Here is a 23349-nt window from a genome sequence, read left to right on the forward strand (position 1 = left end):
ACTTATGCTAAAGCTAAGCTAGCTCTCTTTGGTCAGACGCTTTGTTGGGAAGCACAGACAGGACTTACCATCCTGAAACTTCCTGAAACATCCTGAGGTCTCAGCTGCACAACAAAGGCAGGTTGTTCCCACTCAGGTCCAGACTCCAGTTTGCAGACCTCCATAGACCACATTACAGACTGTACACCAAGGTCTCCCGCCGCAGCCATCACTTCCGATAAAGACGCTAAGACGCGAAAAAAGAAAAAATGTCGGAAAGGCCTCAACAGTAGGACTTTAATAATTGTAACTATTTTAAAAATTATTCAGAGGTGGTTTAAAAAAACAAGCATTGTGAATTTTCCTATAATTTTAAATACCAAACAAAATTTATTTACCTGGAAAATAATCAGCAGATTAATCAGTAATTAAACTAATTAGCCTGTCAGTTGCAGTCATAAAGGAAATCAGGACCCAATAGTAAAATCCTGCAGTAACAAACCATTTTTCTGCATGGAGTACTTTCATTTTTAAAACTGTATGTACATTTCCCAGATTTCCTGGTTAATGCATGACTTTTACTTGCATGGAGTATCTTTAGAATGTGGTATTAATACTTCCACTAAAATGAAAGATTGAGTATTTTCACTTCCTTTTAATTGTAAAATTAATTTTTTTTCAGTACTACACCTATACATAAGATTTTGAACAAATAACCTTAACCTGTATCAGAGTGCATTTATAATGTAGTAACAGTGCTGCTACTTCTCAATACATCTTCCACCACTAGCTAACCTTAAAGTATAACCCACATACTCAAAGGTGCAGCACAGATTGACCTATTAACTATCAATATTTTTTCTTTTCAACAGCACCCTCACTGAATTTTGATTTTCAAACATCCCAGGGGCAGCCTATGAAGCATCCAGAGCAAGTGTATGATTCACTTCTAAGATTACAGATGCACAAACACGTGGTTACTCTAAATTTAGAGAGGCCACTTCAGAAACACCAGACATTTTTTTTCGACACACATCCTGACAACAACACTCTGATGTGATCTGCTAACCCTGTGATAAATTACTGGATTGCTCTGCTTCGCCGTTTAGATCTGTTTGGTGGGTTAGAGGCGACTGTTATTTCATGGCAGCGCTCCCTGACACTCTAAATAAGATTCATTTTTGTAAAACCTGTGCATATAAGCAATTGTTCGGCCCCATAAATATCTGAGCCAGAGAAACACTGGGTTTTAAGGTGACTCACGAATCATGAACATAAAAAATGTGATTACAGAAAATATATCCCAGGACATTTTCATACAGACCTCAACACCGGAAGAATATTCATTACATCCTATTTCACAAGCTGAATGAAGTGAGGCAGGACATACATTATCCGTCACTCCCCTAACATTGCTTATACACACCAACCTGAATGCATTGCAGCATACAGCCAAAATCATGTTCTTTTGTATCGTAGTACAAAAAAGCTAAAGGTAATACCACTTCCATTATAAAAGTAATAAATCCACCGCATTGCAAAGTAATAACTGTCAGAGAAACATATTACTGTCAAGACCTATAAAGCCTGAGGAAAGGCTGGACTGTTGCACTATTTATTCCTTTATACCTTCAACTGGTAAATCAATGCGATACAGTTGTAAACAAAGACTCACCACATCTACAAGCTTTTGTCAAAAACAAAATGAAAGTAAAAGTAACTACTTGGATCAATAACAATAATTTATTGAGAAATAGAAATCATGCATTGATATATTTCACACCTTGGTTTCTGTGTGAAGTTACAGTGCTGCAGGACACAGATATGCCACCTACTGGCTGTGGATTTTTTTTTTTATTACAAACTCCTGATCAGAGTGTAGAATGACCTACCTACATCTCTCTACTTGTAGGTAAAACTGTAAGAATCATGTTTCAATTTAAGACCATCCTTGAACTTATTTCAAGGTTTTGAGTTCATGTGTGCCACCAGTAGTCCAGAACAACCAGAGGAGACCACAACAACACAAGTCCAACAAGACCCCGACCACACATGCAGAGTCCACACGCCTTTGAAACTTCTGTTATAATTGGGCCTCAGCTGCGTCTTCACCACAGACTTGGACCATTCTTGTCTTATCCGCCCTGCAGCAGTGTGTGCGTAGACTGGTCTTCATGGTGTCCAGAAGCCTCAGTCTTTTGTGTTCTTCCTGGATCTCTGCTCCTCCTGATATTTTCTGGACTCCTCCCAGGGACGAGGACCACGAATATTTTTCCAGTTATCCAAATTCAACTCCTTCACCCTCTGCAGAGACAAAATAACAGGAGATAAGGATGTCAATAATTCAGTACTTTAAAATTCAAGCCAGAAAAAGATGAAACAGTGTCTTAAGTGTAAAGGTTCTTTTCAAGCATCGTGAGGGCAAAAAGATTTGCATGAACACAAGAGCTTATTCCAGAGTCAATTTAGGATGCTCTTCTTAGTTCACTTCATGTACTTTGGAATGACCAGATGTGGAAAATTCTGACCATCTGTTATGTAAAACAGGTCAGGGAAAGAAAGAATTAATCTGCCGGTATACTTGTCAGTGATTGTTCGTCAGATGGTCAAATAGCTTTGGAAACTTTAGAAAAGTAAAAACATTACATGTATCTACATATCTATATAGGTATTCACACAATTTCATATTGTTTTAACATCATATCTGAGCAATACAGATACCTAGCAATATGCTCTAACAATGTTTAAGTGTCTAACTAAAGAATATAAATACAAACAGACTAACATTCCTTCAGATGAGGTCACTAATGATCATCAGTTAACTATAGAGATGTTTTTTGTCAATAAGAAATAAGAAATAGTAAAACCATTTCCATTCCCTAAAAACCATGTGACAAACAAGTCACTACGAGTGACTGTTGACTATATTTGTGAAATTGGAACTAATAAAATTAAAGCATTTTTAATAAGAAACACTTTGATTAAAAAGATGTAGCAGCTCTTTGGTAAGTGACCCACCACAACAGGAGAGTAAAGTCTTGGTCATACTCTAATATTAGTTTAATTTTGCACAAAAAAATAACATTTTACTAAAAATTAGACTGTTTAAGATACATTGCTAGGCAAAGTACTTCACTTCAGCACATAACGGTTGATGGTCAAGTAAAGCTCTGTGGCTCTATATGTACTTGAATCCTCTGCAGCCACTATTTGACCTCAGTCTGTAACAAACAGGAAAATAAAATCCCCGTTTTCACCCAAATGAGTATGAAAATATGTGGAAAGAAGGCATATATCCCAATTACTACATTTTTAATCTACACTGGTAGAAACTACAACATTAATAGTATGTAAGTGAATTCTTGACCTTGGGAACACATGCAGTACAATGATAAAAGTTCAGAAGACAAGCTTCACTTATAGCCAATCTATACAACATACCTACCCACCCATGATGACACCCTATAAAACCATATACTGTTTACTAGCACCTGTTCTTGCAGCCACCCACAGCAGAGGATCTAGTCCCCCATCTTCTAGGTCTCCAGCCTTTGTCTCTCTCTCCTTACCTCATACTCCTCCTCCAGTATGGTTGACTGCATCTGGACATTCACTCTGGCCTCCAGTGAAGGATCCAGCTGCAGACAGCAGAGAAGAAATGTACTGAGATGGAGCTCTCTGAGCAGAAATTCAAAATTTCAACATAACAAATCAAAGACATGAAGAGAGGAAAGGAAGAAAGGACTTGGATGGGCTCCTTGTTTGAGTGATGGATTTGATAACAAAATTAAAAATCATTACTTTGAAGAAAAATCACAAATAATGACTAAGGTGAGAGAGGTGAGAGACTGAGGTTTCTATGTTTGCAACTTTTGAATAAAGCTGTGAGAATCCCCTATAGGCAATATCTCCCTGTCCTTTTCTTTGCATATGATGTACAAGAGATAACATTTGCAGGGGGGTAGTTAATAAGTCAGTCCCATAACCTTGTGTGGATGAAAACAGATACTGAAGACTTTTTCTCAACAGTGTCAAAAATCAAGCCTCTCCAAACCTACAGGGAGGATCCAATTTACCCTGTGCTCACTCTGTAAATTATTCTGCTTGAGTTGGCAAAACATCACCAGGTTTAGTAAAAATGAAAAATTTCTGTGTCAGAGGATTTTAGGAGCCAGAGTCGAGTCCAATGGAGCTATCTGAGTTTTGCACTTGAAATTGATTTTACCCACGAATTGGACTGAAATGAATCCCCTTCTGAATCATTACTTTTAATGACTTTGAATATTTCACAGCAATAATGTCGCAGTTACTAGGGTGACTGATGAGCTTTATAATTCCATGATTGATTTTTAATTAGACCTACATTACTACAGCAAATAAATAACATATAGAATATTTTTGCAGCCTTCAGACCAGGGAGTTTACAGGCTAAGTAATTAGTACGATACCTGCTATGAAGGTGTTATTAGCTTTTCTTCAAATGCCAGTAGCCTGAACCTCACAAACAAACTGAGCATTCAGAGGTGAGGAAAACTCACACAGAACCTGCACAGTGAATAGAAAAGGCCTTGAAGTTCATCTTTGCCTCCAGGCTAAATAAAAACCATTGAAGAGAAATGCAAATTGGATCACACAGTGGCTTACTCTCAGACAGTTGTTTTAATGATATAAGGGGGTAAATATCAGGACAAAAAATTACAATGGGCCAATAACAGTTCAAAGTAAGAGCCTGAGGAGCAGTTTTAATCATGTGCATTCTGCCAACTGTTTAGATATTCCATGCATTAAATTTCAAGTGCACACACATGCTGAGCAGATTTAAATCTCTTCTCCGCCAGCCTTGTCAGAAGAAAGCAAATAGTGTGGGCAGCTGCATAGGCACAATACCAGGGGCACGAATACCCCCCTCCACCACCATCATCATCCTCAGTCTTGTGACACCTCACATGGGCAGTAATAAAAAAAAAAATGCCCCTGCCATCTGGCTCCCAACCAGATGACATGCATCGGCGTTTGTCACCATGAAATAGCGCAAAACAGCTACTGCCCTTGCAGCCAGCTCATCAGATTATAATGGCTTCTAATAAAGGGTCGGTCTTCTGTCATTTTAATGAATTGGGTCTGTCATTTAATGAATTGGGTCTGCCACTTAATGAATTATTAGAGCTCATTCTCACTCTTGTACTGACTGGCTGTAAAAGGGGTTAGAAAAGCCTGCCAGTGACGCATGCCTGCAGCATCCTTCTGAAATGATTGATTGACTGGTGTCTAATGCTAATCCTTTAGAACCCAATGTCCCACACTGAACTGTGAGATTCTAGCAGCCCTTGAAAATGTAGAACCATCTCAACATGTGAACTATTTTTTACACAGCATACAGGAAGAACCTGTCAACTGCAATGACTGTTTAAACCACTGGGAGGAGTACTTGGCTGCAGAGTTCCTTACAGATTTCTGCCCTGACTTCTGCAGTGCTTGTACCTGCCTGGTAGTCCCTTCATCCGTTTTATGTAGAATTATATAGATGTGGGTATTTGAATTAGCAACACAATAAGGTCCCTTCCCTGTGTATGAGCATTTCTTTAGTTTACTACAGACCTTTCTTTTGATCTTTTGTGCATCATATCGGATTTGTGTAAACTCTCGCAGGCCAAAGGACCCTCCAACTATTAGCAACTGAAATAAAATCAAAAACATATGTCATTAGTTAACTTCATAATGAGAATTTTAGCTGATTAGCCATTAGCCTGCAGGGCTACCTATACAAGCTCCACAGGCAAATAAGAAATAATCGTCTAAATAAACTTTCGCCAAAATATGCTTTAATGTTACAGCCTACAAATTAGAATAAAACATCTTAGCACTTCACAAAGCGAACATTTGACTTTATTATTATAAATACGCTGGTAAAATAAATAAAAATAAAGCTAACTCGGTGTCACCTTTGACAGTAACGTTTTTAATAAACTGCTAACAGGCTAGCACAGGTGTTAGCTAGCAGGTTTATTATTGTTTCTCTGCCGTTACTTTGATGTTAAATCGTCAAATGTTACTTACAAGCATGGGGACTCCATATTTGACTGTCTTGTTTCTCTGCAGGGCCTTTAAGTTAAACATGACTCTTCTCTCACGTTTGTTTGTCTCATTCAAACAGCGAGCAGGTCACAGCTGGACTGCATTTCCGGAATAGGTCCGACGGGCTCAACTGTCCGGACCGTTCTAAAATAATGTCCAAGGTTCCGCCGTGTGTCGGTATTCGCAATATAGCATGTGAGAAAAAACAGTATGGGAAGAGAACTGGGGAAAGTGAAGCTCCTTACCGTAATCTGAACGTTACCCTAACTTTAACCAGACTCCAATCTTATCCCAATCTTAGTATGAGTTTCTGCAGTCTGGCAATGCTTTTACAGATGAGACTTTTTCCACTATTGATGATTAATATTCTTATTTACTACTATATAATATATATTAAAATGTTTGCTGTGAAACAGGTTTATAATAATGGATGTCTGCACTGCATTACCATACAAGCTAAAACTGATGATCACTGTAGATGAGTTTCTATCCAAGATTTGTTATTTACCCAGATGTAATGTTTAAATCTAAATGGTTGTTTAACCACAATTCAAGGTCTAACAGGTTTTAAACCATTAAAATTGTGAAAATCAGAAAGTATTCTTTAGTACTTGACTTGGAGAAAATGGACAAAAATGTTAAAACCTCTGGTATGTTAATGTGACTTTCTTCCTCATACAAATACTCACTAATAATAATGCATGGGGCAGTATTTAGGGTCCTGTAATCATTTTAATGAGTGTCTGGTCTTAGTTGTATTTCCAGGAACATAAGGATGTATAGACACAGTTTGATGATTTTCCTTTTACTAGTATATCTGTCATTATAGTTGCTCTGGGCCAGAGTCAGCAAAAATGCATATGTGAGTATAAATATTAAGTGATCCCTGCAGCAAACAGAGAATAAGAAGAGAAGTATAAGCAATTTTTCTTTATTACAATTTTTGCCTCTTATTTTCAATCGTGAAGAAAAATACCTTTTTTGTTCAGTATAATAAAATATGTTAACTTTATTCATTTTATGAAGAAAAACAATGACAAGAAAATAAAAACAGAAACAAATATTATTCTCTCTCCCTCTTTGTAAACCTGGAGAGCTGCTGCATTGCGTGGGAAGCAAATACAACGGAGACAGAGCGTGAGGGAGTGGGGTGGAGGCTGGGCAGGTTGGAGAAGGGGGAGGAGGAGGAGGAGACAGGGACAATGACAAAAAGATAAGGCCAAAAACATATGAAACTGAGCGTAGTAGGTCAGGAGTGTGATGTCAGGGCAGTTGGAGGACGTGGCGGTGATCAGAACAGGTAGGCTGGTGGTCCCAAGTCAGGACTGACAGAGTGTTCAGAGGTCGCTCTCCCCGTACAGGGCGGTAGAGAATGACATGTAGTCGAGGGCTCCAGGCACGGCGTCCGGGCCGGTGTAGGGCGCCATGCGGGCAATGCAATAGTCTGCCTGGTCTGGAGGGAGCTCCCGACGCAGCTCGTCGGCTAAAATGTAGTTCTATCATGGACGAGAAAAACAAAACGGCATTTTCCTATATTAGTATAGGAGCTGAGTAAGTTGAGTGAGCAGGCATCTCAACAATGTAGTGCGGTCGTCTGCATTTAGAATATTTAGATACTTTATTTTTACTTTCTAAAACACTTTGAGCTGCATTTTGTGCATGAAAAACCTGGAAAATATGTATTTTGTCCAATGGAACACCAGAAACAAAATATCAACACAACACTGACATACTTTAAAACCTTCAAAGTATTATATGCTGAACATGCTGAATGTGCTGAATGTGTCAACTTCAATGTTGATTCTGTTTTTTAGGCTCCTTAGCAGAACTGAGAGGAATTGCAGACAGTTTGTTAATATACATTTTTTTTTCATACTGGTTTTAAATATACTGTTTAAATATGTAAAGTAACTTTATTTATTTTCTTGTAATTTTATTTCTTCATTTCGTTGTCCCTGCCCTAAAACTGTATTAAATATTTCATTTTTCCCCAAATGTTTCTTAAGTTACATTGGGAATATCTATTCTATTCTATGGTGATACTACAGCATATCACTGTACCTTATCCCCAGCCAGAACTTTGAAGGAGGCCATGACTTGGTCTGCAGTGTCCGTGTCAGCCGTCTCGCGGGACATGAAGTCGATGAAGGCCTGGAAGGTGACGATTCCCATCCTGTTGGGATCCACTATGCTCATGATGCGAGAGAACTCATTTTCACCCTGGAGGCAACAGAGAGGGACTGTGAGGCTCCAACCCCATGACAACACACTAAAACAGCACAGCAAACTGCCATCCTGCATATGAAAATATAAAGCGGGAAAACTTATTTTCTTCATTACATAGTGTGTGAACACAAGTGAGTTTTACACTATTTTGAGGTACTACTGAGTGAAAATCTTTCCATCTGCATCAATACAGGTTAAATAAGGAGTAAATTGAAATATAATAAAAGATCACATGTACTTTCATTTGTTGGTGGTCTCAATAATTAGAAACAATTTTCATGCTCATTGCTTTACCAGGTTGTAACCCATGGAGATAAGGCAGGTTTTGAAGTCTTCAGCATCCATGATTCCTGTTCTCTTCTACAAGGTCGGCGATGAACAAACAAGACCAGCAGGAGAAGAGAGATGTAGAACAGGAAGGGCAGGGATAGCCAAAGAAGAGATTGCAGGAAAAGATGAACAAACAGCAGATTTTAGAAGGAAAGCCGCAACAATCCACAAAGTGGATGTTGCAAGATATGGGAAATCACAACGGAAATTTAGACGAGAGGGAGAAGCAGTAAAGTTGGGAACACAGGGAGAAAAGGGGGGCGGATAGAAATACAAGGGGGGAAGGTGCAAAAGAAAAAACAAAAAGAAACCAGTTAAACCTCTCACCATGGGGGTGGGGCTACGTTTAAGTACCTGTGCATCGTTGGCGATATCGAAGCCCAGGCTGATCAGGCAGGCCTTGAACTCCTCTGCGCCCAGAGTGCCCGAGTGGTCCTGGGGTGTGGGAGGCCAGTGCCAGGCGAGGCGTCGGGGTCACAGGCCATGCAGCAACACATACAGCGGTGTCAGTGACGGTGAGTGGATGGGGTAGGACGAGGAGGTAGGTGAGGTGGTGTTGGTGGAGGGTGGGGGGGGAGTGCACCATGCACGGGAGGAAAAGGAGGTGAGGGTGGGTAAAGGGAGAGGGCCATGCACGAGAGATGGAAAACAGAGAACACAGTGCATATTGATTAGGATCTGGCAGGTGAACACACGGTGGCAGCACTGCTGCCATGCTGGGCGAGGGCATTCAGAGGCGTTAATGTGCAGTGTGGCAGGCAGACTACAGGGCTTTGGTGTGAGGTTATTCATATCGTCAATGGCACATGTACTTAACAACACAAAATATGCTCTTCTTAAATGCAAAAGTGTCTCTTTACCTTTGTAAAAGGGCGACATTCAGGGCCAGACGCTTCATAGAACACTTCCCACAATAACAATACATTTCTTGTATAGATAAAGACATGGGCTAATGATTATTTTCATTATTGATTAATCTACCAATCATTTTCTTGATTTGTATAAATATGCCAATTCCAAGAGTCTGGGATGAGGTCAATCTAAAAGACAAATATGTTTAAGTTTACCATCATAAAAACAAAGAAAACTACCAGGACTTTTGTCTTTGTTTGATAGCTGACGGTCCAGAATGGGGTGAGAGCAGAGATGAAGGGGTCTAACATGCAACAAGGCCCCTTGGCTTGGACTCAAGAGGTGGGTGTGGTCATGTGACACGCACATTGACCATTCAGCCGCTAACGCACCTAAACTTACCACATTTTAAAAAGGGTTTCTATGCACTAATATAATATAGACTCTGTTTTTCCCAACAAACTACAGTCAGTCTCAAAAGACGTATGACTACATTTTCCTCAGGTCGACCAATAAATATTGAGCAAAAAGCCTCTAAGTGTGGACACTTAGTCCTGATAAAACGGAAACAGGTCCACACTTGTCTTCATCTAGACTCAGTTCGTCCACCTCACGTATTGATTAACAATACAAGCAGCTGTGGAAGAATGCATGAGGTAATGTAGGAGTCCACAGGAGGGCTGGGGTGAGGAGAGCAAGGGGGGAACATTGGGAGCTAAATAAAAACTCCTCCATAATTGGTGCTGTTCCTGACATGTTGAGTCTATGTATAAACACTAAGTTCTGCAGGCAGGAGGGGGATGAGGAGAGAAGGTTTTATAGAAACAGCCTTCAATGGAAAGATGTCTCTACCTGTGGTGTAAACTAGACTCTCACTTTCCATTATACCTGTTGTGTTTTTAATTCCTCTTATATCACCAGAAAAAAGGATTTAGCTGATGCATGAAGCTGATTCAGAAGTGGAAGTTTCTTTTCATCCAAGCAATAAAGTCACTACACACCCTGATGCATTTCCCACACAAACTGTACACTCTACACACTCAGTGTTGTCTGGTTAAAGGTTTGTTAAAGGACTGGCATTATCCACTCCTCAGCTAACATGACAGGACACCAATGACACATGACGCATTCTCACCTTGACTTCTTCGCTTTGTCGACGAGGTCTAAATGTACAGAGGACACACTCGTGACTCCACAGTTACGTTCATCGGTAAAAGGATCGTTCAACATTTTTGAAAAATATATTTCTTCACCGTCTTGCAGTGAGTCACATGAGAAAACTGATGTCACTCATGTCTATACAGTGGTGTCAGAAAGCTCCCTAAAAAACCAGCGGATATTCAGGAAGTCAGAGCAGGATGTCACAGCCAGGTAACACTCTGACACAAACCCCCCTGAAAAACTGCAAAGTGCTGTTTTTACACAGATTAAACAAAGAAAGATAGCATGTTAATTAGTGAGCTGTAGAGGTGTTAGTCTTGAAGCAACACATGCTAAGCTAGCTGTCTGATGGATTTAGCCTTATACACAACATAACACATTATACCTTGTTAGTTTAAAACACATAACTCCTGAATATTGTTTTTAATTTTAAGCTTATTTACACGTCTGTGTCTTTAGTTTTTATTATACATTTTATCTTTTATTTTACACCACTTTTTCTTTTCTCTATCTCCTTTCTGACTTTACATTATATAAAGTATTATATAAAGCATTTCCAGTCTTGCAGTGCTAACAAGAGGGAACACCATTATCACAAAACACTGGACTTTTTCTTTTAGGGTCTTATTTTAACCTTTGTGTATGTGAAACAATCTTCACCTGCCTTCACACAAAATTGCCTTCGTGTATGAGATGTGCAATATAGATAAACTTGCCTCTCCTTGTTTTTACACTTTGAGATATCACACATTAGCCTGTGAGCTTTATAGGTGGTGGTAGGAACCTTTCAGATGCATCCAGGCTGTCTGTTTCCCCCTATTCCCCCTCTTTATGCTGCAGGCTTTAGTCTTATATTTAACTGATATACTGTATGTGACAGTACTGATCTTATCTAACTTCTGACAAGAAAGTGCATATTTCCCAAGTCAAACGTCACGAAACATTTTTGTTTCCATCCCAATCTCACTTGTCTACACGTGTGCAAACCAAATCCAAATGGTCTTGCTGTAAATGAGCAGCGTAGGGCCCACAACACCTCTCCTCGCCTGCTGCTTTGTTTCTGCAGTGACTCAGTGCGGGTACTGACCCTGTCGAAGTGGTTGAAGGAAGCCCGGAACTCGTTCAGCTGGTCCTGGCTGATGCCCTTGGCGTCTCTCGTCAAGATCTGGTTCTCGATTTCATTGATGGTGCGAGCGATGGTGGTGAGCAGCTGCTCCCAGCCCACTCGGATGTGCTGCAGAGAGAGAAGAAGGCAGAGGAAGTCTGAGGAGGAAAGACACAGATGATAAAAGAGTCTCTTGGTTTTAGCTGAATGAAAATGTTTGTGGTTGTCTACACATTCTGCCACCTACTGTTTTGTACATTAGGGAAAATACAAACATCTGAGACCAAGGCCCCATATAAAGTATTTGCAAATGTAAATGTGAGTTAGAGGAGAAATTAGGAATTGTACATTTGCTGGACAAAAGGGAAATCTGAGCAGGCATGTTTTGTGTAATGTGTTTGGTTATCACGTGTTTAAAGCTCTTCTTCCGGTCAGGTTTTACCTCCATCGTGTAGTTGGTGTGCTTGTTGTCAAAGATGAGAGCTTCCTGAATGAGCTGATGGTCTCCCTCCAGCTGATCGATCTTTGGCTTGTAGTTGACGATGCTCTTCTCGTACTGACGTAGGTGTGTCAGCTGGTCCTCCAGGGTGCCATGCATCTCAATGGAGATGCGGCCAATTTCCTGCAAACCCATTTAAGATTAAGAACATACAAAATCACACAAATGTATTATTATGTATTAACCTTTGTGCATGTGAAACATTAAACTTCACCTGACTTCACACAAAAATGTACAGAGAAGTAAACACAAACCCAGTTAAACCCAGACTGTTCTGACAGACTCGTCAACACACTGACCTCCATCTTGGTCTGGATCCAGGGCCCGATGACATTGGCCTGGTTGGCAAACTGTCGGCGCAGACGCTCGTTGTTCTGCTGACGGGCATGTTCCTCAATCAAAGCCTGGTCGCGCTGAGGCACCAGCTGCCTGACCTGTGGGAAGGACAGAGATGGAAAACCCAAACACGTTAATACACATTAAGGATCACTCCTTGTAACTGCACAGAGTACACAGGGAGGCCTGCTTGTTTTGAAAATGTCATGAACCAGAGTCAGTCATTTCCAAAGCAATGATTTTTGAATGTACAATGTCAAAATGTTAAAATGTAGAAAAAATATGACTATGATATGACACTGCATGTCTCAGGCTTTCCATCTTAAAGTGCATTTCCTTGCTCAGGATTTATTTTGTTACCTTGTCCCATTTGGTGTTAATCTCCTGTGGGTTGATGGTGGTGTAGGGGTTGGTTCCAGCCATATTCACGTGATAGGTCTGCACGATCTTAGCAATCTCATTGTGGATGCCCAGGATGGCCTGGCGCTCTTTGTCCGCCTCTGGGAGCGTGGCTTTGAACTGCTCGTGGGCTGTGCTTAATCCCTGAGACACAAAACACACAAAGCACAAAGCTTTAGCTGTAAAAGTCAATGAACTGCATGAGCATCTCTAGTTTAGTAAACTGTCTCTTCCTTTAGCTGTTCTGTTGTTTTCTACCTTGTACAGGATGTTGTTACAACTACATGAAGGTTCGTAATGCAGATCTTTCCCCTGCACCATATCTGACTTGAAGATGTTTGACATTTTGGGAAGTTTATTTACTTGATTTCTTGCCCAGAGCTGATCATGTCCATTAAATAGGAATTTGGATGTTTAGCGTAGCTCAATACTCAAACAGGAGCAAACAGTCTGTCTCTGTCAAACTAAGCATCATGTTTAACATCAATCCTTTCATCTGCATTTTCCATTAGAAAGCAAATAAGTGTATTTGTCAAACTATTGTGTTCATATTTTAATAAATCCAGAACTGAAACTACAAGAAGTATGTTAGTCTTTTTATTGATAAATAAAGCCTCACCTGTATTTCTTCAATGGTGTGGACAATGAAGGTATCCTGCAGGTCCTCCATGGCACCCTCCATCCAGTTGTTGAATGGAGCAGCTCTTTTGGCAAACTCAAGGTACAGTTGGTCAATGGTTTCAAGCAGTTTCTCAGTTCTCTGTGGAGCACAAAATACAAAGTTATCACACACAACCACAGGCATTTCATTGACCTTCAATGTCTTGCTGGGTGAAAATCAAGAATTCACAAACACTTCATTTTCTTCACAATCTTCCACGGAGCTTAGCATATAGATGGATTTTGGTTAGGTTATACTTTTAAAAATAAAAATCTTCAGACTTTAAAGGATTCCCAGCGCCGGCGGGAACCCTGAAAATCAAATAATCTTCTCAGAGCTTCTCTCTGTGCAGGAGCACACTTTCATCTTTAAATGTGTATTTATTTCTGCTTCGAGAAGGACAGAAGGAATTTAAAAGCAGAAGTTAGAAACGCTCTCCTCAGTAACTTTTTCTTAACACATCTCACCTGCAAAGCCTCACTACGTTTCTGGGTCAGAGCTCCCAGGGCGTCCCACTGGTCACAGATCCGCTGGCAGCGAGCGTTTACGCTTGGGGAGTCATAATAGTCCAGCTCACTGGAGCACGAACAGAGGAGAGAACAAGCGATTCATTATCACTTACATCACTCATCTCTCTTCAATGCTCTGTAATTGTTTTGATCCTGCTGTGCCTTTGTTCCACTTCATAAATTTGGTCTTTACAAGCACCGTAGAGTAAAGTCTGTGTTTGATGTTTACATGATGAAGATATTGAAAACTATAAATAACCAAACAACTTGAGATCAGCACAAACGATGCAGAAAGGTCAGCACAACCGTGGATGGACAGAGTGACTGAAAATGAACAGGGACAATAATCAGTACATGTATCTGAAGCTCAGGGGCCACGGTTTGTCGCCTCTTACTTTAATTCCTGTGCAATGGCTGCGATCTGCTCCACACGGTCCTGATGTGCAGCCAGGTCGCTCTCAAAGGCCTCATGTTTCTTCAGCAGGGCCTTGATCTCCGAGAGAGAGGCTGTCTCGTAGTCTCGCTTCTGGAGCATGTCCTCCTTACCTGCAGGAGGAGACATAGAAAATACACCAGTGAGACGCTTCTCTTAATGTTGAACTGAATCAGTCTGGCACTATATTCAGATTTCAGTACCTTCAGTCCAGGCTTCATGGATAGCTGCTTTCTGGCGGAATTTCTCAGCCAAGTGGTCGAGTCTTTCCAGCCTGCGAATTTCATTGAGGAGCCACTCTTCATAGCCCTTCTCTGCTCCCTCTAGATTTCCCCACGCGTTGTTAATGTCCTGTTTGACACACATGACAATGCTTGAACTGGTTTTTTTTTTTCTGTGCTCTCCTGTTGTATTTATTTAACTAGTATATGCTGTAAAATTTTCCCAGCAGGCTTCAAGAATTGTCATACATGTATGATTACTAAAGTTAAAGGCCTGTTAACAGGTTCTGGTTCTTTAGCTGCACTGTGCTCAACATCTAGTCACTAAAACAGTCCCATGTAGAGCTGAGGAGATCTGCAGGGCTGACCCGCTCAGTCTTTTGGCCAGAGTTTTGTTTCTAAAGGTAATTTTAGGCCAATAATAGGCTGTACTAATGTTACTAGTGTTCAGATGTCCCTGACATCATGTGCCTGCATCATTCATGTAACCTGAGGTAATTCTTTGGCCACAGTTGCCAGATAAAGTAGTTTTTCTTAAAGAACTGAGGATTTTGTGTGAGCTTGTACCTTCACTGGTAGCTTTGACCTACCGAGACCATCTTTCCCTCTGAGGGCATGAAGGCGGGCCTGTTGCTGAGCCGCAGCTTGGTCTGCAGGGTGTTGAAGTTGATCTCCAGTTGGCACTTCTCCTGCACTTTGGGCGGCTTGTGGAGGCGGCGATAATCTCTGAAGTCCTCCAGTTTCTGCTGCATGGCCTGCATGGTGTTCTCAGGCATGCGGTTCTCCAGCCAGGGGATTGTGCGACGGATCCACTCCAGCAGCTGGGGTGTTGGTGGTGTGTGGGCAGGTTTGTGTGTGGGAAAGCGTGAGAATAAAAGGAAGGGAATGGAAAGGAAAAGAAAGGTAAAGGAAAATAAAAAAAAAAATCAAGGTAAGAGAAGCAAAGGGGAATCATGAGGAAGGTTGAGGAAGTAAATAAGGTGTTGTGGATTATAATTGTGTGAGAAAAGAAACAAAAGTTGAAATAATTTGTTATTCATTTCTTGCAATCAACCGGAACTGTAACTTTCATTGATGCCGACCACTTTTCTTGCCATAACATAACTTTTTAGAACCAACTAAAACCTTCAAACTATCACCTGACTTAGATTGTTTTTTTAGGGTGATACCAATGTCAGTAGTTCAGAGTTTTAATCCAGTCTATAGGTTTTTATTCTAGTACCTACAAGACATATTTGACAATAACCGTATTTAAGATAAATATATAATACAAACATAACATCTCTGATAAAGTTTCATTTAGTTTGCTTGTCAAATAGTTGTAATGAAGCAATGTAAGTGCCGGTGGAAAGACTGCAGACTCAGATGTCTGACTTTTCCAATGGCACTGGAATACATCACACAAAAGTCTTTTCAAAACATGTGAAGAACTAATTTTTAGGACATTAAACTAATTTGAGATGACTACATTAATAATTTTTTCAAATTATTTTCTTAATTCATCTTTAAGTGCCATGTTTGATACCAAGTGGTAGAGAAAATTTGTATTAATCTAAACATGTGCACTATAGAAAATAAGTTGAAGTATTTGCAGTTAGCTTTAAATGAGATAAAACAGGTGTACAGTCTTATAAAAGTTAGTACTGTGACACATTTCTATCCTTAAGCCTGTTAATCTTGATCCAGCAGGTTTGTGATCTCTAACCCTGCACCTGTGTGAAACATGAACACCCCCGGGGGCTGGGAGGTGAGGGAGAGACTCAAAAAGGAGAACAGGGAGAGAAAGGGTACAGAGGAAGTGCAGGAGATTTATAGGAAAAGTGGGGTGTGCTCACATCACTGGCCAGCTTCTCATAGTCCTCCATCAGCTGCTCATTCTCTTGGTTGACAGCCAGCACTTTGCAGATCCTGTTGGCCGCTGTCTCTGCCTGGATGACGAGGGCGAGGGGAGAAACAGCGTGAGCTCCAGACATGTGATTTTAAATTTGTAATTTAACTATGATGAAGATCTTTGGTGTTCAGTCATCTACACTGTACAGTGCATGTATACAGTATCTGCTGTGTGCTCTCTGATGTTAAAGTGATATTTTTGATTTATTTCTGCCATTTAAATCACATACATGCAGCGACACTGCCTACACAAGCACTCAAAAATTTCCCAGATGAGCCATTTCGGGGGAAGAAGCAATCGATCATCAACAATGCTGCAACCAAGTAAAAAAATTATGATATTATCTCTGCACTACTCTCTAGACATATGCCACTGGGGACGTCACCAAAATGTCCAAACAATAATAATAATAATAAGCTGCTGTCTGTTTCTACAGACAGAGTGAAAATGAAAACTCAAGAGAGCTTTAACAAGGACACATCATGTTGTACCTGTCGTTAGGTGTGGGGGCACCACTGTGTTTTTCGAAAACAGCACTGTACAGTGTGATATGAATACAGAAAGCTCCCATGAGAATATAAACAGGGACAACGAGGGGCTCATCCACGACACAGCAGTTGTTTAACATGTCAGACTTCATCACTGGACTAGTAATGCATGAGAGAAGCAGAGTTTCCATGACAACATGGTGTCAGCCGGGTTCAAGATGAGTAAATGTGACCAGGACAGCTCAATGAAAACAAGAGAAAAGCGTTTGAAGAGAAAATACAGGCAGAAATGTGAGCAAAGTCTGGAAAAGATGCAGTGGATTTTAGTTTAGATACGGGCCATAATCTGTTAGATATCCATCCGTTTCCATCAGTATTGTTGTAGGAGCTCAGATAATACCAGGATCAAGAAAACCATCTGTGACTGTAATGAATCAGCTCAAACTGCACACTTTATCGATTTCCCTCCAAAAAGCTCGACAAGGAGATGAATTGATTCGCAATGCAGTGTAACCTTGCAGCAGTGTCCTTTTTACACAGTACAGACACTCAGTAGGACAGACATGAATCTCCCTCCTACCATCATTTCATAGCTCAGAGACGAGCATCACACCCGGGGCTGCTTCCAGCTGTCTTTGTTAAAAGATCACAGGGAAGCTTGGCTGTGACAGGGACACCACCAGGAGCAGCAGGCGAGCTGCCTTAAAAGGAGAGGCAGGATGTGCAGGTTGTGCTTCTGTGAGCTGATGTTTGTTCTCTCGGCCTATTCACTGGAAACTGAATCACAGCTATTCATGTTTTTCTGCTAACACATGGAGATCTCTCAAAACACAGAAGGTAATTCAGTAACCTGTGCAGCAGGTTTGTAGGTGCTTAGAATCTGAAATTATTGTGTTTAAGGTTTAGGTCCTTTCCAAAGAACCTTTGAGGCACCTGCAATAATTTTGGCAACTCTTTTATCAACTTTAGCAAATGTTTTTGAACAACCTGCTTTACCAGATCACATTCTTCACTCTTTACAAATCACTGTTGCTCTCTTTTCGACTGGATTGAACGGGTAATTTATTAGAGGCACAAACTAGAGCTAATATGAACCTTCCTTTGTAAAGTCAAACTGAGGATTTCCAGGTCCAGATCCAGCACACCATAAAAAGCAAGAGTGATGGCGTTCATGGGAAAATGTCTGCCCTGAAGGGTACAATCTAAGAAGTAACTGTTCCTATACCCCTTTTCTATGTGAAATCCATGCCAGCATTGTAAAACTGTGTGCCAGCAGTGGTTTCCAGACTCCTGCCTCTCAGGGTGCTCGATAGCTCCATTAAGAAGTGGATCTAAGTAAAGACTTTAAGAACAGAAGACTGTGTGTGTGTGTGTGTGTGTGTGTGTGTGTGTGTGTGTGTGTGAGATAAATTTCTGTTATTCTCTGCAGAGATCTAGAGGATATTTGGAATAATGTAGTCGACTGAGAGTATAAAAACCTCCTGCTGGCAGTGGAGAAAGGTTGTGTGCTGCTTCAAGAATCACTGTGCTGCTGAAAGATGGCAGATAAGGCCCACAGTAAAAACACATGAAGTCGTAGCACTTTAAGACACATAAGATAAATCAGTTTGTCAGTCTAATACAACAGCCCTGAAACAAATCCTCCTTCATGAAGGTGAAAATGTTTAGGTTTTGTTCCTGATCGTTTTGGAAGATGTAGTTTGTGTTGCTGTTGAGCTGTGCACACTGTACACAGAGAAGTGTTTCTCTTATTTAGCCTAACACTGATAAAAACGGGGTGGACAAATTACCACACACTAACTTTGTGTATGTTTGTTTTAAAATGAGCTTGAATCAACCAGAAAACACTTGGACTTGTTTTCAGGAGGTGATGAAAGCTCTTCCCGCTAACCAAACTGTTATTTTACTGGGCAGTTACTGGGTGGGTGCTGAGTTTGGGCTACGTTTCATTACCACCATGACAGAAAGACTGTGTGGTCACCTTTTAAGCTGATTATGGTGAACTTGTTAGCAAATAGTCTCTGAGTCACACAAACAGCAGTTACAGAGCAACACTGTTACTCCTTTGGAGTTGTTTTTCTGGTCACCTGATGACTCCCGTGTTAATTCTTATAAAGCTAGATCTGTCTGTCTGCCGTATGGTGATGGGACGGCAGAGACAGTGGGTTTTACTGATGGAAACAGCTGCCTGCTCTGGGCACAACTTAAACACAGAGTGAGCATGAACAAAAACAGTGAAGTGAAAACTGAAAAACCAAAACAATGAGCTGAAAGACACTAAAATCCTCCATGGAGCTAAAGTCCCTGAGCAACCTCTTTCACATTACACATCGCGTAGTCCATTGTGCTCTATTGTTAATATAAAAATATTCATTCTAAGAGCTTTAAACATGAATAAGTTTGACAGGTTGAAAGAGTTTGCTACTTTGATCTAAAACCATGTTTCAACCTTTTATGTTGTTCTCTTTGGTCTAATACAGTCCGTGTGGTATCACAGTAAAAAGCCAATAAAAAAAAAAAAATACTGGCAAAAACGACACTGGCTCCACTGCCATTCTCTGCCAGCCACTTTGGCTCGTATCTGGTCATTGTTTTGTTTTTTCTCATTTCATTTCTCACCTTCTGCTTGCCTGAGAATGCGTGGTAGTAACACGACACATAAGTCATGACGGCCTTCTCATCTGGCCTCAAGGTGCTAATGATATCTGCCCAGGGAACAGAGGAAGGGGAGAGAGGACAGAGAAGAGAAAAATGCACAAGAGTAAAAGTGTCCAGAGACAAAAGGGCCAGCAGGGGGCGTAATCACAAGAAGAGGCAACACTGGGGGCACAAGTCATCTCCAGTCTACCTACAGTTTCTCTTCAACGTGGTTTGATTTTAGGGAATTCCTCATAATAATAATAATAAAAAGAAAGACAAATATATTGGGCTTAAAAAGCAGGAGGGGAAGTGGTCACTACCTGTAAAAGATGGACGATTATAAGCATGAAGCAAAAACCAAAGTTGTACTTTTCTGTGATGTTATTAATTCGTAAGTAGAGCCAACCTTTTGACCTTCTCAACTTTGTATTTCCTTGTACTTTGTAACTAAACTTAGTCAGACCTAATTTAGTAACCGGCTGTATCTCGTCCCATACCTCTCAGCTCTGTGATGCAATCCTGAGTCCAGCTGCAGTTGGAGTGAGGCAGACCACGCCTCTCCACTCTGCAGTTATAAACACAGACATATTCGATCTGAGTTGCTTAAACACAGCTGTGGTGAGACGCTCTCTCTGCTGCTGGGCCTCTCAAATGAGCCTGGCTCTTATATAACTGATGCTCTGCTTCTCCCTGACTGTCTGGGATGGAGGCACAGAACAAACTCAGAGCTCCTGCTGTACTTCAGTGTAGCTGACAGCCGAAGAGACAATCATTCATTATTTAACAGTGAAGGTCAGAGGCTTCTTTCTTGCAGTGAAACAAGAAAACACACTCTCCACTTCAGCCAGACAGCACACATCCCCTGAAACAAACTGACAGCTTGCTGCTTGACTTTGAAGTGCTGCTTTTAATTTCACTCATTTTCCTCCCTACATTTAAGCTGTCACTCCCAAGGCTGAACATAACCATCCATTTAAACAGTTACATCTCCCCTACATGCTACTTCAGGCTAATTAGTTTCTCCCCCTATCAGCTGCCATGACTTTCATCACAGGCAATCATCATTTATCAGACAAACTTCCCTGCACCTCCCACTCTGCTCAGCGCCTGTTCAGACACCGAAACCCAAATCAGGAGTGAATTTGTAAACCTGTGGCATCAAAACAATGAGCTGGAGACAACTTGTGCTCACTGCCTCTAAGAACAGTGTTGTTGTCCCATCATGCATTTGGTGGAGTGAACCATGCGGAAAGTGAAGGAGAGTGACCCCTGCAGGGGGCGTTGTGCACTGCAGAGACAGAAGGCGCACTGTTGGGAGAAATACATGGAGGGTGAAATAAGGGAGGAGAGGAGTGAGGAAGAGGAGATGGAGGAAGGAGACGCCGCATCCAGGATACCTTCTGGGCGCCTGAGAAGGCGTGGTAGAAGCTAGAGACGTAGGTCATGATCGCCTTCTCGTCCGGACGGGCAGTGCCCACAATGTCTGAGGGAAAGAGAGGAGGTGAGGGAGGGGATGGAGGATGAAGGGTGGAGGGGGAGTCGAGGCTGTTAAACAGAGCACAGTTAAATGGAGAAACAGGAAGTGGAGCTGGGGCTCAGCTCTTCACATAAACAATAAACAGAGTGAAAAGAAAAACACAATTTGTCACTGTCCAGATGAGCTTAATGTGGGAGGATTAGATTTAAACTTGGTCTTAAACACAAAGATTTTAATGTCTCCATTAACTAATGAGCCAAAACCACACTTTAAGATGCAGAATGATATCGGACATCTGTACAAACAGAGCTGCATATTTACATTTTGTCAGGCTAAGGTCCAGATATTCTGGTCGCTGAGCTGTTTGATAACTCAAAGCGATACAATATTGTATAATATGTACCTGCAGAAAACCATGTTTTTCTTTTCTTCGTTGTGTGTGTCGAGAGAAACGGTTCTTAACTTGTTTTTTCTTTCCTTCTTCAAGAAAAAAAAACAAACACACCTTTGTACATCTGTCTAATTGTGGATTAGGTCAGATTGTGGTTTCACGCAGCTACAAGAACTGGGTGTTGATCATATCTGTGAAGCATTGCATCACGTTCTGACTCTGTGACTCTTCTTGCAGGATATTTCAGTCTCTGAATGCAAGAAAATATCTGCTCTGCTCATTATCACCATTTTACGGCTTTTCCCCCTCGCCTGCTCACCTTCTGCGTCCAACATTTTGGGGATGTCCAGGTACTTCTCTGCCACATCAAAGGCTGTGTTCAGGTTGGTCATGGGGTCATCCTGTCGTCAACAGACACATCGAACCTTTAGTCTTAAAAATGTACTACGGTTCTGTTATATTACAGTAGCTGTAATGACAGGTACCACCTGGAAAACTGACAAAGGAGCATGTGTGCAATTGTGAATGTGAAAAACATATGATAAACTACTTTGCAGATTTTCCTAGAAATTTAGTTAAAAGCTTTAAGTTTCGTTTAGAAAAGTGAAACTTTAACTGTTGAGTCTACTTTTTGTTGCTTGTACAGGCAGAAAAGTCTAAACACTTTGTAATTTGGGCAACAGAACTCAATAAATTAAATGAATTTCCATAATACATATAAATAATTCTTTATAATTAAATGTGTTGGATTTAGCCATGTATGTAACAATAAACTGAGCAGAGTGGAAATAATGAAGTGGCTCTAATCATCACTTTATCAAGTCTTGTTTTCTGGCTAATTTCAATGGTCATTATTTTATATCTTATAAACAAATCAATTATTCCAAAGAATAAACGGCAGAATAAATGAGTTGCAGCAGAAAACAAAAACTGAGAAAACAAAGATCAGATTTTTTTTTTCCTGTGTGCTTTTATAATTTATCAAGATGAAAACTATTGTTATTATTTACATCATTAATTTTCTTTGTCATTAGATAATGAACTTGTGCATCTCTGTGCCTTTGACTGCCTCATCAACCTGCACCTCTTTGTACAGCCAGTGTTTCACCCGGTTGTGATCTATTATAGTTTATTATTTATGTGTTCAATGTTATTTTGTCTCTATATATTTGCATCAGACAACGTTTGCTCACCTTGCGCAGTTTTGCGTAGTCAATGAGTTCTGGACGGTGCCGATGGATGAGTGCACAGAAACCCAAACCATCTTTCCAGCTGAGACAGAGAAAAGGAGGAAACAGCTGTGATTAAGGGTGAAAATCAGGTGAAACATGATGAAATGAGGAAAAGAAAATAAATTTGACTTTAATCTTTGATCAAGAATATTCCCCCTGTCTGTCTCTCTAATTAGGTTCAAATAACACACCCACATCCTCCATCCCACTGTAGCACAGCAGAAGCCTTATCAGCCTCGGTGTGGATGATAGGTTATCTAGGTACCACATGGTTCAAGTCTCCAGCCGAAGTTAAAGCACTGAACTTTCAGAAATGGCATATGTTTCTCAAACTGATTAGGAGTCTGACAGATATAAGTTCTGTGTATTTCTAAAGAAGAAAAAGTTGAAAACCTGGTGAACAATGACCCATCAATTATTTTCAAGTGCCATGACCACATCGGT

At 40.7% G+C, this 23349-nt stretch overlaps 2 protein-coding genes across 5 annotated transcripts in view; both read right to left on the reverse strand.

Annotated features, from left to right (window-relative positions):
* Positions 1 to 1578: 1578 nt before the first annotated feature.
* Positions 1579 to 6184, reverse strand: cox16 (cytochrome c oxidase assembly factor COX16). Its single transcript, XM_026299432.1, has 4 exons — positions 6037 to 6184; positions 5578 to 5655; positions 3549 to 3617; positions 1579 to 2283 (listed from the first exon to the last, which is right to left on the reverse strand). The coding sequence occupies exons 1-4, from the start codon at positions 6094 to 6096 to the stop codon at positions 2170 to 2172; spliced, it is 321 nt and encodes a 106-aa protein (XP_026155217.1). The 5' UTR covers positions 6097 to 6184; the 3' UTR covers positions 1579 to 2169.
* Positions 6185 to 6969: 785 nt separating this feature from the next.
* Positions 6970 to 23349, reverse strand: part of actn1 (actinin, alpha 1) — a 46934-nt gene continuing 30554 nt past the window's right edge. The window contains exons 6-22 of one of the 4 annotated variants that reach the window (XM_026299057.1): positions 22867 to 22945; positions 21993 to 22074; positions 21203 to 21288; positions 16622 to 16714; positions 15377 to 15607; positions 14769 to 14916; positions 14528 to 14678; positions 14091 to 14199; positions 13582 to 13722; positions 12924 to 13106; positions 12527 to 12661; positions 12171 to 12350; positions 11711 to 11857; positions 8965 to 9045; positions 8575 to 8640; positions 8116 to 8274; positions 6970 to 7550 (exon numbers count right to left, since the gene is read on the reverse strand). In XM_026299057.1, the coding sequence (XP_026154842.1) occupies positions 7392 to 7550; positions 8116 to 8274; positions 8575 to 8640; positions 8965 to 9045; positions 11711 to 11857; positions 12171 to 12350; positions 12527 to 12661; positions 12924 to 13106; positions 13582 to 13722; positions 14091 to 14199; positions 14528 to 14678; positions 14769 to 14916; positions 15377 to 15607; positions 16622 to 16714; positions 21203 to 21288; positions 21993 to 22074; positions 22867 to 22945 (2230 nt within the window). In that variant the 3' untranslated portion in view covers positions 6970 to 7391. Of the gene's footprint in view, positions 7551 to 8115; positions 8275 to 8574; positions 8641 to 8964; positions 9046 to 11710; positions 11858 to 12170; positions 12351 to 12526; positions 12662 to 12923; positions 13107 to 13581; positions 13723 to 14090; positions 14200 to 14527; positions 14679 to 14768; positions 14917 to 15376; positions 15608 to 16621; positions 16715 to 19784; positions 19871 to 21202; positions 21289 to 21992; positions 22075 to 22866; positions 22946 to 23349 lie in introns of all 4 variants that reach the window. The other 3 variants (XM_026299063.2, XM_026299040.1, XM_026299049.1) reach the window with 3 other exon arrangements.

This window comes from Mastacembelus armatus, chromosome 22, assembly GCF_900324485.2.
Source record: "Mastacembelus armatus chromosome 22, fMasArm1.2, whole genome shotgun sequence".
NCBI classification, from domain to species: domain Eukaryota; kingdom Metazoa; phylum Chordata; class Actinopteri; order Synbranchiformes; family Mastacembelidae; genus Mastacembelus; species Mastacembelus armatus.